At 46.1% G+C, this 18,599-nt stretch overlaps 1 protein-coding gene across 1 annotated transcript in view; it reads right to left on the reverse strand.

Annotated features, from left to right (window-relative positions):
• Positions 1-291: 291 nt before the first annotated feature.
• The window catches only part of HADH (hydroxyacyl-CoA dehydrogenase), a 50,771-nt gene continuing 32,463 nt past the window's right edge, over positions 292-18,599 (reverse strand). Inside the window, exons 4-8 of the mRNA XM_030313297.2 lie at positions 15,174-15,300; positions 11,790-11,879; positions 7,931-8,003; positions 2,124-2,240; positions 292-1,152 (exon numbers count right to left, since the gene is read on the reverse strand). Of these exons, the coding sequence (XP_030169157.1) occupies positions 1,034-1,152; positions 2,124-2,240; positions 7,931-8,003; positions 11,790-11,879; positions 15,174-15,300 (526 nt within the window). The 3' untranslated portion in view covers positions 292-1,033. The remainder of the gene's footprint in view (positions 1,153-2,123; positions 2,241-7,930; positions 8,004-11,789; positions 11,880-15,173; positions 15,301-18,599) is intronic.

Genomic DNA, 18,599 nt, shown 5'->3' on the forward strand with positions numbered 1-18,599 from the left:
CTTTCTCAAGCCAATGATTAAAAGAAGCTTATGTTACACTGTTTCTCTTTGTTGGCAAAGAAGAAACAGATGTTTCTAAAAAACTGTTTTCTGTGGCCTTATTATTGCTTTACTGGTAAGAAATCTGGAGTGACAGCCAGCCGCAGGCAGGTCATACGTAAATGCCTTCTCTGGCCGCTCCTTCCCCACCACTGCCACTTTAAAGAATAACAACAGGCCAAAGAAGATAGGGCATAGTTTTTGCCCAAATTACCAACCCTTACTTTTGTAGCCATTCAAGCATGTTACGACTTTAAAATTATACACACGTTTATTTCAATTCAAATTTTCACCGATTAAAAGATTGCATTTTATTAGAATCAATTTACAGGCAGTTTGCAGCAACGATTTCTCATGGGGAAAAAAAAAAAAAGAGACAGACAAGAATCATTCAGACTTTGGATGTGAATGAAACCTCTTCCTGCAAACAAACACATGGAGATATTCCCACAATCCAACAGGATGAGCTGAATAAAGACGTGACATCTTATGCCCAAAATGTAGGGTAAGGCCTGAAGCTGCAGGTAGCACATGTCCTCATAAAGGCAGGATGCAGGTACCACTCAGCACAGCATTCACAGGCACAGCACACACGTGTCCAGTGGCTCGTTCCTCTCCCATGTGGCAGTGATGAACACAGCACGCACTGGAAGGAAGTACTGTCCCTTTTCCAAAGTGAATGAATCCAGGCAATTCTTTATGAAAATGATAAGGTTCGAAAGAAATGTTTGCTCCAAGGCACCCAGGGTATAAAGCTTTTTAGAAAATACACAGAAATGAACAGACTAAGAAAGGGAATTAGTTCTCAATGAAGAAATATGCTATTATTAGAACTAGTGTAAATCATTACTCCAGACAGAGGACAATCAAAATGCACACGGAACAGCCTGTGCTGTGTGAGGGAACATCTGACAAAGAACATTCCCACGGGCACTTGGGGGAGCCGCTGGTAGGTGCTTACGGGGGTTCTTCCCGGAGCCAGAGAAGCTGTGCCTCACTTGTATTTGTAATACCCTTCTCCGGTCTTCTTGCCAATCTTGTTCTCAGCTACCAGCTTATTCAAGGATGGGCTGGGCTGAAACAAGGGGTTCTTTGCATCCATTTCATGCCACCCTATTGAGAGGAGGAGAAAGGGCTTAGGACGAAGCGCTGAGTTTATTTTTACATCGCAGCATTCCCAGGGCAAGTCTGGGGAAAAGGGTCCCTACTCTTACGTGGGCAAGCCCTGAGGCCACCACAGCAGAGGCAGGAGGCAGGCTGCCCTGAGGGGGCCGTATGAGCCCTGAAGCGGACGGACGAGAGAGTGGCCCAGCTAGCTCTACCCCAGCCCACCCGCCCGCCTCCCCCGTCTCTTCCTGGAAATTGCTAATGCCAGCGGTCCAAAAACAAAACCAGAACCAGTTATTCTGCTGGTTGGACCCCTCAGTGGCACAGAGAAACAACTGGAACGCATGTTAAAAAGCTGAATTTGCTGCCACTGGTATTTTGCATCCTCATAAAATACAAAGTTCATGCTCAGTTAGAATCGTCCTCGCTCCCAGCAAATACTTAAGTATTCTTTGTGAAACTTGGGAGCATGAGCTCCGCTCAGCTTCAGTAGCCCAGTTTAGTTATTATCTTTACCGTGTCCTCAGAGCCCCTCCAGTAAACTAGATACATTATTATCTTTACATGGCTGTGTAACTCCGTTGCAGTGGAGGTTACCCAAATCAGCATTTACGACACAATGACACGGCGTACCAATGTGAGTTTCCTGGCTGTGATACTGTACTGTGGAACCATTAGAGGAAACTGGGGAAGGGGCACACAGGGCCTGTCTGTGCTAAATTTGAAACTTCCTGCGAATCTATAATTGTGTCAAAATGAAAAGTTAAAAAAAAAGTTACCCTGTGAGGAGGCACTAGGCAGTCACATTTTTCCTTTTCCTGTCATCTTTTAACTTGACTCTTTAAGCTGGTGGGGCAGAACTTTGGAAGGTTTAAGACCCCTTATAATTTCTGTTTTAAATAGGCATTATAATTCATAGTTGCAAGAGACTACCTCAACTGAAGTAGAGAAAGACGACAGAGAATTCCAATTCCTACCGTCAATGATGAACTTCGCAGTATCCAGGCCCACGTAATCGAGAAGCTCAAATGGGCCCATAGGGTACCCAGCCCCCAGCTTCATCGCGGTGTCGATGTCTTCCTTGGATGCATCACCTAAGAACAAGAGGGCAGCCCTTGTTGATCAGTAAATACGATCAGTAAATTTACATGATGTAAATTTACACATCCAGAGTCAGGATTTGCGGCTACAGGAAGATTTCATCTCAGAGGTATATGCCAAATAGATGGCAAGATTTCCAAAGCTATTCCACCAAGCTATTCTGGGAGGTGAATTCTAGAGCACTGCTACGTGGTTCGTAGCAGAAGGCCCTGGTGGCCTGGAAACATTACTTATTTCTAATGGATTGGGATTTTCCAACTCTGGAATAATTTACTACACCATTTAAAGCTAGAGCATAATTTTATTGATAAATGGACTTTTTTTTTTTTTAAGTTTACTTATTTTTGACAGAGAGAGACAGAGACAGAGCACGAGTGGCGGAGGGGCAGAGAGAGGGAGACAGAATCCGAAGCAGGCTCCAGGCTCTGAGCTGCCAGCACAGAGCCCGATGTGGGGCTCGAACTCACAGACCGCGAGATCATGACCCGAGCCGAAGTCGGACGCTCAACCGACTAAGCCACCCATGCGCCCCAATAAGTGGACTTTTTTAAAATAGAAAAGAACTAAGCTTTATATTGTTATGTGTATTGTATGCATATTTTTCTTTTCCAGCTTTCTTGGTTTTACAAGTAATGAGTACTTCTTTACACTCACATCAACGCTTTAGTCAAAATGAAGTTTAAAAAGAAGCCCAAATCGGATTTAGAATTGCCAAAGCAAGTTTAAAAGTGTGTTTAGTAGAGTAAGACAAGAGCCAGGGTGCTTTTTCGCTGGAATTTTACCCTTAATGATGGTCTTTGGGCCACAAGAAGCCTTTGAGAGAACTTGTCCCATTTTTCCAAAATCAGGAATGGGAACAGTCTGTAACATGTGACCATCTAGAATTCTGTTCCAAAGCATAAAGAAATGGCCAATTACACCAAAGCTAAGTAAAAGGAGAAAAAAGTTAAAATACTCAAGGAGGATCTCCTACCTAAATATTTAAGATTTTGAGGTGTGAAGAATAGGAACTACTTAAACATCTATAAAGACTATTTTTTAAAAAAGCATATGAAGTATAACGCCAAAGGAATTCGAGACAGTTCAAGGTGATTAAATTCCAACCGACTACTTCTTACGGGTGACATTATTAATGCTTCGGTGATTAGTCAACCAGAGGATGCTAAGAATCACAATCTGAGTTTCAGGCCATAAAAAGGCAAAAAGAACAGAAATCATTACATACACTAGTTTCAGGAGGCATCCTTCATTCATTCAACTTTTATTTGTATCAGTTATGCACCAGGCACCAGAGACCTGGAAGGGGACGGAGAGGAAACAAGACAGGCACTCAAGCACTCCTGATAAAGTGGGAGGACCCAGATGTGTAAACCAAATGTCCCACCAGGCCAGTGCTGAAGGTTCACGAAGAGCCACACCTCTGTGTGGGAAAAGGTGGAGAGATTTACTCGGAGTGCCTACGTGTCACCAAAATGCACCACTGAGGCCCAGGTCCTGAAGGATGAAGAGAATCCCAAGGGATGAATAGGCAGGAAGGGCATGCCAGGCAGAAGGAACAGCATGTACAAAGGACAAATGAGCAGGGACATAGCAGCTGAGAAGTGGATTCTGCTCAGAGGATTTTATCAGACCCCGAGGCTTCTATGGCGTTAGAGACAGAGTGCTAAACGAGGGCCCAGCACACTCTCTCCCTGGGCTTGGTACCCTCCCTCCTCCAACACCTGACATGTGCTTGGCTCAACCCCTTACTTCCAGCAGGCCTCCTCTGCTCAGGTGTCACCTCATCCGAACCCCCTGTCCCCTCCCTGCATATAAACTAGCAACTGTAAGAACTCCAGGCTAGGACTCCCACCATTCTCTTCACTTTATCTTTCTCCGCGATTACTGGTCACAATGTAACACGTTATCAACTGGTACATTTACTGTGGCCTATCTACCCTCACTAGCATATAGGCTCCTGGGGACAGAAATTTCATAGCCTAATGGTTCCAACTTACCTAAAGCCATTTAATCATATCTATATTCAAGGACAGACAATGAACTCTAGAGACAATTCTGTAATTCCAGATTCAGAGACTCACTTGAAGACTTTTATTTCAAAAAATACTATGAAGATACAGCATATCAAAGAAAAAATCTAAACAGCATTACCAAGTTGGCAACTCTAAAATTCTGAGTAATACAGAGCAAAAGAGGCAAAAAGAAAAGAGGGAGAAATAAAACACAGATTGGTGTGCCAAGTGGGAGTTAAATACAGTACTGTGTTTTAGGCCAATAATTCCTAAACTTGTTTGTAGAAACAGCACTTTGCTGAGAATCTGACCCCTGCCCCAAATAAAACGCACATACACACAAAACTTTGCATCAGTGTCAGGAGGGGCCTCCCTACCTCTCCCCAGTTAAGAGCCCCTAACTCTAGACAAGACAACAAAGAAAAACTTCCTCAGTGAACTCTCAGACTTCTGCACGGCTGGCTGGGACCAGGGACCTGCCCCGACATGTTTCTTCTGCTGGCTCATCAGCACCATCTACCGACCATTCTTGGCATTCACAACAAAGTGCGGCGGGGGGGGGGGGGGGGGCAGAGGGGGTGTGGAGCAGCACCCAGGATCAGAAATCCCACACAGCCGCCATTCCTCTCTTCATCAACAGCCACCTAAGTGCCTGTCCTATACAAGCATTTTGGGGCCTATGAAGATGAGGAACATCCCAGACACTGCAGTACTGCAGCAAAAAAGAGTGTAGCAACAAAGGAAGACATGTGCCCTGCCACAGGGAAGAGAACGGCAACCACCCCGAGGGAGAGCCAAAGGGTAAGAAGAGTTAAAGAAACACAGGTTGTGTCCAGCTTGGAGCAGTGAGGATGGGACCTTCTGATGGAACGCGGGAGTCACGTACATGGTGAGGACAGCAGGGGCAGAGGAGGAGGTGAGAGCAGGTTTCCTGGCAAGGGAACTATATATATTTAGTAGTCTACAACAGAAACACTGAGTAAGTCTTGAGCAGAGGAAGAGCAGTGAGCAGAATGTCACATGGTGACCGGCGAGGACTGGTGAAGGCTAGGACTTCCCAGAGCCTGCCACCAGCACTGCCTTCCCAGAGGAGCTAACCATCTGGCCCCAGCACCCTGCCAGAGCTACCTGGGACCTGTAGGAGTGGGCATTTGACAGGTGTGACTGTCTGATCCTGGGTGCCAGAGTGCTCAAAGATCTAGAGAGAAAGCCCTGGCCCACAGGGACAAGGTGACCGACTACACCAACCAGGCCTCAGCTACAGTGTGAGCAAACGGGAGCCACACAGAGGACAGAAGCCAAAGGACCGAGAAAGAAGGCTCAGAGAAGCAGCCAGGAGGCTGAGCACATCAGCAGTGGTGAGGGGACAGTGAAGTGCTCCTAGAGGTCACGGGGAGCTGGCGAGAAGTATGGGTGCAGGGCCCCCAGCATTCCAAGAGCTGCTCAGTTGCCCCAGAGGCCCGAGTGGTGACTATGCTCTAATGCCAACACATCCTCCTGACGGACCCCTACCGCTGTGGAGTAGCACACACACCCCAGGTCGGTGGTATTTATCATGGACCAAATGTGCGTGTCCCCCAGAATACACACGTGGAAACCTAGCCCCTGACGTGACAGTAACAGAGGTGAGCCTCTGGGAGGTGATCAGGATTAGGTGAGGCCATGAGGGTGGAGCCCGAGGATGGCGTGAGAGCCTGTGAAAGAGTCAGGCGAGCTGGTTTCCTCTTCCTGCTCCCCACCACGTGAAAATACAATGAGAAGTCAGCAGCGTGCAGCCCAGGGAAGGGCCCTCACCAGAACCCCACCATCTGGAACCCTGGCCTTGGACTTCCAGCCTCCACAACTGTGAGAAATAAACGTCTGTTGTTTATATGCCACCCAGTCTGTGGTATTTGTGATAACAGGAGCCCCAAATGACTAGGACGGTGTTGTACAGAGAAACTCTCCCCAGAGAGGTTTGGAAAAGGCTGGGCTAAACAAAGTCACGAGTGTCTTCACTGCACGACTCTGCTGCTGGACCCTGACACTCCCCCGGCTATGTGGGGGAGGTCCGGCATGCAGCGTCTCCTCACCCTCCTGGACAACATGACAAATGAGTATCATCGTGACAGACGAGAGAGGAAGAATCCAAGACAGCTTCAGGTTTCAAAGTAGAAGTGATGCAGTCCAGCCAGCTGCTCAGTGCACTGTGCGGGCACACGGAGACACGGTGGGGGGTGGCAGCTAAGCACCCTGCTCAGTGCACCAGAAGAGGGGGCAGCAGCGTGGGGCACGGGGACATGGTAAGGAGCCTGAGGTGTGTGACACATGGACCCCAGACATGACCCCAGACGTGACCCCAGCTGCTCTGGCTCACAGGCCCCAAGCAGCTGTGGGGAATGGGGCAAAGGGGCGAGCAGTGCTGGGCTGCTGTGGGCAGCACCACGGGCAGTCTAAGAACATATCCCCCTGGGGTCGGACCCCTTTCCGGCTTCACCTCACAGGTGGCATGTGATAGGGAGGGTCACAGGGCCCACTGCCAATGCGAGGGGAGCAAAGACCAGAAAATGCCTCTCAACTTACAATCAGATACAAGGTATATCTGAAAATATATCAAAGTGACAGTATGTTTTGGTGGGGGAAAAAAAAAACCCATTAAGAGGTAGATTACCCACATGCTACATTCTAAAACATTACATTAAAAAAAAAAACAAAAAAAAACCTGCCTTTCAAAGTAGGGTAAAACACTTCACGCATTCTTTGAGGTGTAATTAGGCATATTTGTTGATAGATAAACACAGAAGTGTTGGTTTGATCTTGGAGCAAGTGTGGCAAATGCTTCCATAAAACAGAGAAAAGTTTTAATATTTAAAGCAGATTTTGAGGAAGCAAATGTGCTTTCATCTCTCTGGAAGAGCTGGTGTAAATATTTTGTTTCAAAAATGACATTCTCAAAGAGTGAGCATTTGTGAATGAAGTAACTGAAAACAATTACACTTGCTTTTTATCCAGTCCTATTAAGGCCTATTTGCCTCAGAAGCAGACATGATTGTTACCTCTCCAGAAATGTGGTGGAGAAGCTAGGCAGGAGGCTGAATGCCATTTTATAACCTTGGACTATGTCCTGAGTTTTATATTTCTACAACAGGGGAAATCATTCTTTGTCAATCAACAAGTATTGAGAAAAGCATTTTAGACCATTCTTAAGGTTTAAAAAAAAAATGCATCGCGGCATCATTTACTAAGGATGGGGAAGGTTCTTATAAACAGTCGTTGTCACTTACCTCCCACCACCTGTCACACTGTCACAGTTTTAGAACTTTAAGGAACTTTAAAGGTCCCCTAGCCCAGTGATTTTTACAGTATTATTATTATTATAAGCAGGAAACCGTTTCATCAAAAGCAGAGATTTAGGATGTAAATCCAGGCTGGCCACACACTTGCTCTGGCTGAGTCTGTAAGGGGTGGGGGCTGGTTCCAGGGCCACATCTCAGAGGCTCAGAGGCCTCATAGGGAACCCAGGAGGCCCAGGGAACACTATGACAAAGGTCCTAGGGTCCAGGGTGAGGCTGGTTCACAAAGCTAAAAAAACAGAGGCTCCTCCCACACTGTGTGTGGCCCAGCCTTTCCTACAGGGCCTGCTTGAGCACTCCCAGTGAGCAGGTGCCCCCAGCCTGGGTTAGGACAGCTACCTCGTTCATGCAGCCTGATCGCTTCCATGAGGTATGGCACCAGGAGACGGTTCACAATGAACCCAGGAGTGTCCTGTTTTAGGAGAGAAAAATAAAAGACAAGGGAATTTTCACTGAACTTAATCTTTTGTGAAGTCACCAGACTGCCCCTTCTCCCTGTGCATTGTATCACCCACATTTATCAAGCTCTGCATTTTCAAAATTTGTTTCAAAATACCAGCACAGCCCTATTGCTATCATACATAATAATATATCCAACAATTGTAATACTTGAAGAAAAATTCAAACCTAGATGCCCCCACTGCAGGAATAAAGGCAGACAGAGGCAGATAGGTCACTGGAAAAAACACAGCTTTGAAGGCAGGCAGATCTGGGTTCAAGTTTTAGTAGTTCCTGACTTTGTGACATTCTGAAATCAGTTTCATCATTTGTGAAATGGGAGTAATAATTTCCACAAGTTGTGAAGATAAATCAGAAAACACTAGCATGCTGTGCACATGGCTCTATACTCAAATGGGAGGGAGCCCTTTACTCCTCTCCTCTTCCACATCCCTTGCAGGAATCTAGAGAAGGTGTGCTCCCATCTTGAACAACCCTCACAGGAGCACTGCTTCCCGGGATCCCTGGAGCCATTCTTGGGCTACTCAGGATTTTCTCGTGCACCAGTACATGGAACATGGCAGCTGAGCTGGGGACAGGTGCTGGGACAGACAAGCAGATGCCCTGACACCCGCTGGCCTTTCATGGCCCCTGTATCCGGGATGACCCTCTTGCACTGCACACCTCTTTCATCCACTTGCTCCGCATTCACATTAATCATCTCTCCTGGAGGCCTACCGTGGGATTTGATTCCACCTACTGATCTCTTTGGGGAACTGTGGGGCAGTAATTTTTTCGGTGGTATTTATGTAAAGCTGATTTCCACTAAGTAAATGGTGTAATTTTTTTTTTAATATATGAAGTTTATTGTCAAAGTGGTTTCCATACAACCCCCAGTGCTCATCCCAACAGGTGCCCTCCTCAATACCCATCACCTCCCCTCCCCTCCCTCCCCCCCCCCCCCCCCCATCAACCCTCAGTTCTCAGTTTTTAAGAGTCTCTTATGCTTTGGCTCTCTCCCACTCTAACCTCTTTTTTTTTTTTTTTCCTTCCCCTCCCAGTAAATGGTGTCATTTTAACAAAAGGCTGTGATGTTCCTGCAGACAGAAATCCTCACTCTAGCCCTGGGCCTTGGGTACCATTTCTAGCACACACTGGGTACTCCATAAAGGTCTGAATGAAAGATGGCCTGCCTCCTGCATTACTCTTACAGCTAACCTGACTGCATGCTGTGTAAGCCAGGCAATAAAGCCACATGATTTGTACCTCCTTTTACTCTCTACTACCCCAGTCCCCATTGGAACAAAGAAATGAACAAACAGCTTTATCAGTGTATCCACAGTTATATTAATGAAATGATGCTGACTTTATAACTAGGGCGAAAGTGCTTTTCAACTTCAAAAAGTTTATCGCAAAAACTGAAGCCGTGGTATATGAAGCACACATATACAAGGTTAGAAGTCAGAAGTACTCTGGGGAAAACATCTACTCCAATTATAATACATGGAGCTTTATACAAAGTTAACATCCACATAATGGGCGCACAGAGCTCAATAACCAAAAAGTGCTAAAATTCACAAAATATTCACACTTAGTAGTAACCAAAGAAGTACTCATTAGAATACAATAGCATTTTGCAAATAAGATTATCGGCAAGGGTTTTTTTTTCCCCATAATACTAATATTCAATGCCGGTGATGATTCAGACACATACACTCTCATGGTATTGTTATGTCAACTAGAATGGAAAGAGACATAGTCCCTTAATAAAGTAATTTAATTTTATGTAATTGTATACCTTAGACTTCTCATGCTCATTTATAAATGTACTTTGTTTACTTGCTATGTGCCAGTACTTTAAAAATATTAATCCATTTATTCCTGATAATAACCCTGTGAGACAAGCACTGTTACTACCTTTACAGGGGGAGAGGACTCTGAGGCAGAGCTAGGTTAAGGAACTTGCCGGAGGGTATACAGCTAACAAGTGCCAGAGCCAGGATCTGAACCCAGTCGTGCTGGCTCCAGAGTCCATGGCCTGAACCTTTTTACACCACACTCTCCTCACAAAGTTTCACTATAAAGAAAGAGACACTTCCAGGTGCATCAGTGTCATTCTGCTACTCTGGGTGTTGGTCTACTGCAGTCCTGCAGGCCACACCCAGCCCACAGCCTGCTTCTGTACAGTCTCACTGCAGCACTGGCCCTCACGCCCACTTGTACTCTCTGCTTACGCCCCCCTTCCAACAACAGAGCCAGGTAGTTACAACAGAGACTGTATATTGACCATCTGGCCCTCTACAGAGAAGTCTGCTGACCCTTGTTCTTTGTGGCTGCCTTATATTGTCTGGATGCTTCACTGAGAGCCTGAATAACTGACCGGAAAGCTTTCAGGTATCACCTGGGGAAAGAGCTCTGAAATGACATAACAGGGGCAATTTTATTCCTACCTCCGCACCTGCTGTGGCCACTCCAATGGAAGAATGGATCATCACTCTCCACAAATTAATGATTATGCTGCTAAAGATAATCACTGGCTGTCCCTGAACTTCCACTTTCTTATCCAGCTTTTGACTTGCTACACATCAATGTTCTCACACCGTTACTACTTTCTGCCACTAACAAAGCATAAACCAGTAAGAAAGTGCAACTGTAACATCTGATGATTGCTGTGATTTTTTTAAAAATCCACACAATTTAAAACAAAACAAAGAATGAGTGTTTAAAAACAAGATTCTGTAATAACAGTCCTGGATTAGGGGGACTACACATGAGTCTGCTCTCTCAGGCAACGGGGTCCACATCGACAGATGGCTTATTCAGATGATTCATGAACGATAGGAGTTTTCATAGGTTACTACAATTCTGTGACTTCAAACTGGAGAATATTTTAGAAAGGAAAAGCATACTGTAAGAAGAACCACAATGATAGAAAACTTTGAGGTCAGAAAAGTAGACGCATGCTTGTAAAAATCTGTAATGGTATGACACAGCCGCCAATCTAGAAAAACTGTCAAGCCACACAGAAGTGTAGCCCTAAGTTCTGGGAGGACTGAAGAGGAACGGCAGCAAATGGAGACTGAAGGAAATCAAAACAAAGTAGGAGACAGCAGCTGGGGTAATTTCACATATAATAACTGAATATCTCAAGAAGGGAAAAAAGCCCAGAGGCATGCTTCCCACTCGGCCATGCTTTTTAATGAAAAACAAGACACGAGACAAAACCACAACACCGCATCCCTACATCCCTGAGAAACAGCTTCGTTCACACTACCTAGGGGAGTGGGCTCTTCCTCTTTCATCACATTCCTAACCACCTGTCGTGTTCTTTCAACACGTGAAGCGCTGGTTTTCAGTTCAGGATGCAGAATGCATGTGGCTACCTGGCTGTGCCTCAAACACAGGCTCCTGGGCTCCCCTAAGCCTGCAGGGGCTAAAGCCAATAGGGTAACAGAAACCATTTATGGAAACACAACAACTCGTCAACAAAGGCCAAGACCCAGAGAGAAGTTTTCTATTCAGCTGAAGCTCTGGCTCCATTCAGACCTCAATCTACCTACCTCATGGCCTTGGGCAAGGCTTAGGAGTCTGGCTCCGCTGCTGGCAAACTAGAAAAGAGCCCCAGCTTGCTCTCTGCAGCCCACAGACAGACCTGTCGTTAAGAGTTCCCCAGCTTTCACATCTTTCTATAGAAGAATTTCACCCCAATAAGTCAGTTCTGAGGAAAACCATCCCCCTTCCCAAGGTACCTATACCCTACCTTACAAGAAACAGGATGCTTTCCCAGGGCTTTGCTGAAGTCTATCAGAGACTCAACTGTCTTCTGGCTGGTCATTGGTGTCTTTATGACCTAGAAATGCAAAGCAGAGAATTATGACCAGAAAGTTAGCAAACAACTGCAGTAGAACGACTCAGGGAGACATTGATGTTAAATGTCTACACACAAGGTGGCAAAGTAATTTGAGTTACAGAATAGAAGGATCTCAAGTCAGAAACAAAGAGTTTAGCAAAATGTTCACCTTAAGACAGTGAAGTACCACACAGAATGTACAAAATCAAGGCTTAAAATATATGTGTGTAGGGGCGCCCAGGTGGCTCAATTAAGCATCCAACTTCAGCTCAGGTCATGATCTCGTAGTTCATGAGTTCGAACCCCACATTGGGCTCCCTGCTGACTGTGCAGAGTCTGCTTTGGATCCTCTGTCTCCCTCTCTCTCTGCCCACCCCCCTGTCAAAAATAAAAATAAAACATTAAAAACATTTTTTTTTTTAAACAAAAATATAAATGTGTATGTGTGTAGGAGAGTTTTACAGACTTTGTCCCTGTGAAAGACCTGCGTTCGAATCCCCATCACACCATACTGGCTCTGTGACCCTGGGCAAGTTTCTTGAAAGGACACTGAATTCACTCTATGAGCTAAAGGAGTTGAGGTCAGGCGACAATGGAATTAGATTAGGAGGAAAAGCATTAAGTGCAGCTCCTAGGAGGTATAAAGTGCTCAGTAAATGGTGGCTTTTGTTACTCTTTTAATTGCTACTGTCGGTTACTTCAGGGAGGTAGGCAGAAGTCTCCGGAATATGAGAACTGCCCTTAAAGTACTCTGCCTGGAGTACCACTTTCTCTTAGTCTGGATGAGGAGGGTGTGCCCCTGCCCCAGGAGAGCACAGTCACAGGTCTCTCTGACTCTAAGATGAGCACCCCCCCCCACAGGCACCCCAAAGCCCACCGGCTTCTTTCGCATCAGAACAGGCTCATCCCACAGAGGGAAGTCTTCATTTCCAGCAAACAGGGGCCCAAAGCTGGGCCTGCCTCCTGACAGGCCCTGGGCCCATGAGGTGCCGTGCCAGGGGTACGACCACCACCCCACTCACAGTGGCCTGGCCCTCCAGGAGGTGGCACCAAGCACCATGCCGGGCAGTCAGCCCCCAGGACACATTTAGAGAATTCACCTGTCAGGAACTAGATTTTGGCAAACAGAGAGAGACCCAGGTTAATTTATTTAAATGCCAGTTAAGGAACTTCAACAAGAGTCAAAGCAAACAGGCTTGGCTTCTACATTAGACCCTTTATATGAGGTCAGACAACTCCGTCAGCCCCCGCGCCTCACCTCTCTACTATGCAACGGGGTAATGATACTTGACACATCATCCACCTTGTAAGAGGGCTGTGTGGCTTAACGAGCTAGTATCTGTGCAGGATGAAAGGTGCTCTACAAATGAAGAGAATCATCATCGTCCACGTTTAATGTGATCACAGCTTGGGGTGTGGTGGTATGTTAGGACACTAAGGGAAGTAAAGGAGTAGCACAGAAAAAAGCACCACGAAGATGGGGAGGAGGGATGGGATGAGATGGGCCAGAGGTCTGCTCTGCAAACACCATAAATCAAACAGCACCAAGAGTTATTCAAAAGGAAGTGTGAAAAGGTCTCCAACAGAACCCCATAGATTGAACTAGGACAAAGGGTGCTAATTATAGAGTTTCAAACATAATTTGTCGGTTTAAAAGGAGGATGCATATTTAACCACCCATTCAACAAACAGCAATGTGCTATAGATATTCTGCTTATAGTTCCAATATAGACTGGAAAAAATATATACACACATATATGAGTCCAGTCCCAAGTAACGAAGAGCTGCTCAACTCAGGATATGATTCATTTTCACGCTCACCACCAGCAATACATATGCAAACACCCAAGAATAAAAAAATGAATAAAGAGCACTTTTAGAAAAAATTTTCTAGAAAATGGTAACATTTGCTAAGCATTGGCTGTTAACAACCAACGTGCTACATTTCCAAATACATAGATGGACATTATTAGATAAATGCAGTTGAAAACAGCATTATTACTGTTTGAAGTAAATCTATAAAATGTGTCTTTATCTCCAAAACACATGTACTGATACAGTAACTAAAGACAGTAATTAGATCCTAAGCACTGAAATGTTGAAAATCCATTCTGTCTCTTTGCTCTTTTCTGCATAAGGATAAACGAAGTTTCTTTCATTCCCCCCTCCCCTCCAATCCTTAACTTCTTCAAAAACAGCCAAAGTGGGAGTACACTGGAAGAAGCTGAGAAGCAACGTTAGCGGAACGGATAAATTCCTATCGCAGATGGGTCAAGAGCTGTCTAACCACAAGGAAATCTATAGTCATCACTCAACTAGAGGCAAAAGCTTACGAGGGGTGGGGGTGGGGGCATGCAGGATGAAGGAGGGAAAGCGCTGGGAGGAGAAAGCAGACCCTGAGACTCTCCCAGGGAGCCCCGGAAACCTCCCCCCACCCAGGTCTGCCTGGCTCCACATCCCCCACACTTCTCACGGACAATAACTCTTCAGCCTCAGAACAAATGCTTAATAGCGCTGCTCCTCAGACCCTGTAATTAGCCCCCTGTAAAAGGCAAGCTGCCACATTTCAGGTGCAAAGTGTCTATTGTGACTTGTCTCCAGGTACCCAAGTCTCCAGGCAAACAAGCAGAAGCAGCCCAAACAGGATCACTGAGGGCCCACTCCCCTCCATCTCAAGGGTCTGTGGTCAGGAGGTTCAGGCTACCGGGGAGCTGCTTTAATAGCTGTGATCAAAACACATGGGAGGTGTGCCTCATCTGAGGACAATACCAAGGCCCTGTTACCTGGGCCAGAATTCACCTCAGGAATGGTGGACAAGGTGGTACAGCAGCTCCTGTGTAAAACCAGGCTAATAAAATTCCATTTAAAGCCTGGAGCAAACTGACCCCACTGAGACAGTATAAACACATGTGGCTCTGCCCTCTGTGGTCACATCAAGCCAGTGGTCTTTGGTGCTGTCTTCCCAGCCAGATGCCTCTCTCTGCACTACCCATCAAATAGGGCGCAAGTAAGTACATGACACTTCACAAAGCTAGCAGCCCTTCTGGCCATCACTGGTCAGAACACCGGGCTGCAAAGGAATAAAGCACAACAGCCTTCCTAGATATTAGGTGCTCTTTCCTCTTCTGGCTCTGGAAGGACAGACTGCGGCCAGAGAAACTCAAGCACAAAGACCATCTTCCGCCCTCCCGTTCATATCCACCCAGAGCAATCCCCGGTAGCAGCCAGGGTATGGGGCAGAGAGCAGGGCTGGGAGAGCCGGCAGAGCCAGCAGACACGCGTGAGCCCACTGACCTCCACAAGCTTCATCATGGGCACTGGGTTGAAGAAATGGAGCCCGGCGAATCGGTCCTGTCTTGTGGTGGCATTGGCTATGTCTGTGATGTGCAGAGAGGAAGTGTTGCTGGCAAAGATTGTGTGTCTGTGGAGAGAAAGATGGCGGAGTGTCGGAATGAGTCCCATCTCTGGAAACAAAGAGGACTGCTCTGGGTGCGACTGCACAAGGCGACTGCCTGCTGCCCCGATCTATCGTCCTGATCCCTGGAGGAAGTCAGGGAGAAGAGATCTTTATCCAGGAAGCTGAAATCAAGTGACCAGTTTCATTCAAATTCTGAAATTTTAAATTAGGTAATTTAAAAGCTACCTGTTCCAAAGGTATATCTAGTCTTTACCAATCTTTCATTAATTTTAGGGAGAAACATTTCTCTACTTTCACTAGTTAATTTTCATGATACGTAGGAAAAAAGGAGACTACTACTTAACCTCAGTCACAAAATGAAACCTAAATGAGCACAGACTAATGAAAGAAAGGATGCATCACAGACTCTCAAAATAAACAAAAAAATTGTAAAGAAACACCTGAATCCTCAAGGAGAAACATCAGATGAAACAGATGAGAAACATTAACTAAGATCTTTTCCCCTCAAGTTAAAAGTTTTAATTTTCCACTTAAAGGGAATTAAAATGCAAACAGAAGAAAACCAACATGGTCCAAAAAATGTTTTAAAGTTACACGGGTAGGTCTGGGGAAGGAAGGAGACATGTACATTGTAAACATAGTTCTAAGTATTGTGCTTATAAAATCTCCTCAAACAGCAGTACCATCTTTTTTGTGTGTTGTATAATATTAATTTTTTTTTTTTTAATTTTTTTTTTTCAACGTTTATTTATTTTTGGGACAGAGAGAGACAGAGCATGAACGGGCGAGGGGCAGAGAGAGAGGGAGACACAGAATCGGAAACAGGCTCCAGGCTCTGAGCCATCAGCCCAGAGCCTGACGCGGGGCTCGAACGCACGGAACGCGAGATCGTGACCTGGCTGAAGTCGGACGCTTAACCGACTGCGCCACCCAGGCGCCCCTAATTTTTAAGAATCCATATTTATTTAAACCAAATTCAGTTTTTAAAGACCACAGTAAAGTGGGGTGCCAAAGGTATTACAGGCAAATCTTCAAACAAAGACTTCTAGGCTTTCCTACAGCACCACCTTGTGGGTAAACATACATAGAACCGCCTAATACTATTTAGAACCATAATGGCCTGGTCAGTGCATGAAGGAGAGGGGTCCCTTACTGACCAGACTGGGGTGGGGGGGGGGTGGGGGGGGGGAGGGCAGTGTAGCCTACCCAAAAGGCAAAACTAAATTTGCTTGAAATCAGAGGTGAATGGGAGAGGAGGGGACAGGAGAAGAAACATGAGTGTGGCTGCACTGCAGCACTGTTAGGCTGCACACCAGGAACCACAGCAGCAGGGCCACCGCAATCCAAGGCTGTGCTAGCAGGGGCTGTTATCCTCATAATGCGGAACCTGTTTATAGCACGACTTGAAGGGCAACTTGTCTGCAAAAGGGAGAAATGAAGGCATACTGGAGGGCACATTTCATTAAAGGAGCCCAGTCCCGAGTGTCTCCCATCCAAGGCTCTCCCAGCATGTATTTGACCAGAAGGGGAAGACACCTCTTCCTCACACACCTCTCCCAGTAGGGCTGGGCCAGCTCTGCTCCTATCAGCTCTCACACTGCCCTCCTTCCACACAAATACTGTGTGTGGACAGATTAAACATACAGGGTTGCCTTATCTTCCACAAAAAAGTACACCCTCACCATTTTCCCTGAAACACTTGACTCTTGGACAGTCTTTGGTTTTTCCCTAACACTCAGGTACCCAAAAAACTACTTTTCTCTTAAATGTACTTAACAGAAAATCAGCAGCAAACATGATGATCATTAGCAACGCCTCCAAGCCTTAGTACAGAGAATGCAAGAGGGGGTGGGGGCGCTGAGGTGGACTGGAGAGTTCATACTTTGTTGGAAGTGGAAAGACAGGACTCAGCTGGGACCGACCGTGGGCTCTGGCCAAACTTTTCATTGGTACTTTTTGTACTGCAGTTAGGGAAGTGATGTTCTTTTCCAGGGTGCATCAGGGCTTCCACCTGGAACTCTGATGCTAGAACATATTCTAAACTCCTGCTACAGGATTAACTAAAACTTAACAGGAAAGTGTATCTCAATCAAGCTGCCTAAAAAAACAAAAACAAAACTTAGGAGGTATTCAATAAAGGTGGTCTAAAATGAAAACAAGAGTGTAGAGAAGGACAGCTGGTGTCCAGAAGCAGAGTCACATCCATGGCGTGCCTACTCTGGTGTGCCCTGTCGCATGCCACATCTGTTTTACATCAACCTAAGTGAGAGAGCCTAGTACAGTGCCTGACACACAGCAGGCACTCAGGAAATGTGAGTCCAATTGATTAGCATCCTCAACAACCCTGTGCAATAGGTACCATGACCCCTATTTTGCAGATTACTAGGGAAACTAGTCTTAAGAGGGTTAGAACTGGGAAGGTCTTGGAAACTATTTACCCCTAACCCCCCATTCCAATTACAGATGGTAAAAACTGAGGGCCAGAAAGACTTCATGACCGTCCAAGGTCAGAGAGGAAAAGGGGGGGGGGGGAGAGACACGGCCCCAGGCCACCTACCTTTCCCCTAACAGTCCTTCCATTACTCACACTGACATGAGAGGGCAGTCAGACCCGTCACTGTCACGAAAGAATGACCATCATTTAAATAAAGGCCGAACTTCTAGACTACACCTTTCCTGGGGTGGGAGGTGGTTTATTACCTTAGAGGGCTCCCTGCTCACTTGGGAGCCAATACCTGGACCAAAGAATTTTCTGTTTTTGCAGACCCTAAATGTCAACGTGAAGAGAAAGAGCACACTGATCAGCAGAGTGATACAAAGGTGACAGAAAGACAGGTGTCTCCTCTTTGTCAAAAGCAGGGCTTCTCCGGATACCAGGGCATACAGCTAAGAGGGCTCACGTTCCAGCAGACTGGGATGCCAGCGTTTCTCTGTAACTGCTGCTCGCTGGCAGCCTAAGAATTGCTTTTGTCATATAATCTTATTCTGACTTTCAGTTCTAACCAGGAAAGGTGAAGTGTGGCTAAGCAAGCCCCAAGGAGAGTGTGAATAAATCAGCCAGGTGTCACAACTGCCAAAAGCCAAAAGTCAAATACAACTGAAGGTCCCAAATTCTGAGAACGAGAGCTGCACACGCGCAAAAGCTTGCTGACACTCGTTCAGACCGCCAGTTCTGAGCCCCAGGCGCCCGTATGCCTCACCTACATGGGGCTGACTCGCCTCTCCCACCCTTTGCCAGGAAGTCTGGGAAGAACTCAATGCTCCCGTAATGCTCCCAAGTGTTTTGACTTAATCCAGATAAA

The sequence above is a fragment of the Lynx canadensis genome, chromosome B1 (assembly GCF_007474595.2).
Source record: "Lynx canadensis isolate LIC74 chromosome B1, mLynCan4.pri.v2, whole genome shotgun sequence".
Classification (NCBI taxonomy): Eukaryota; Metazoa; Chordata; class Mammalia; order Carnivora; family Felidae; genus Lynx; species Lynx canadensis.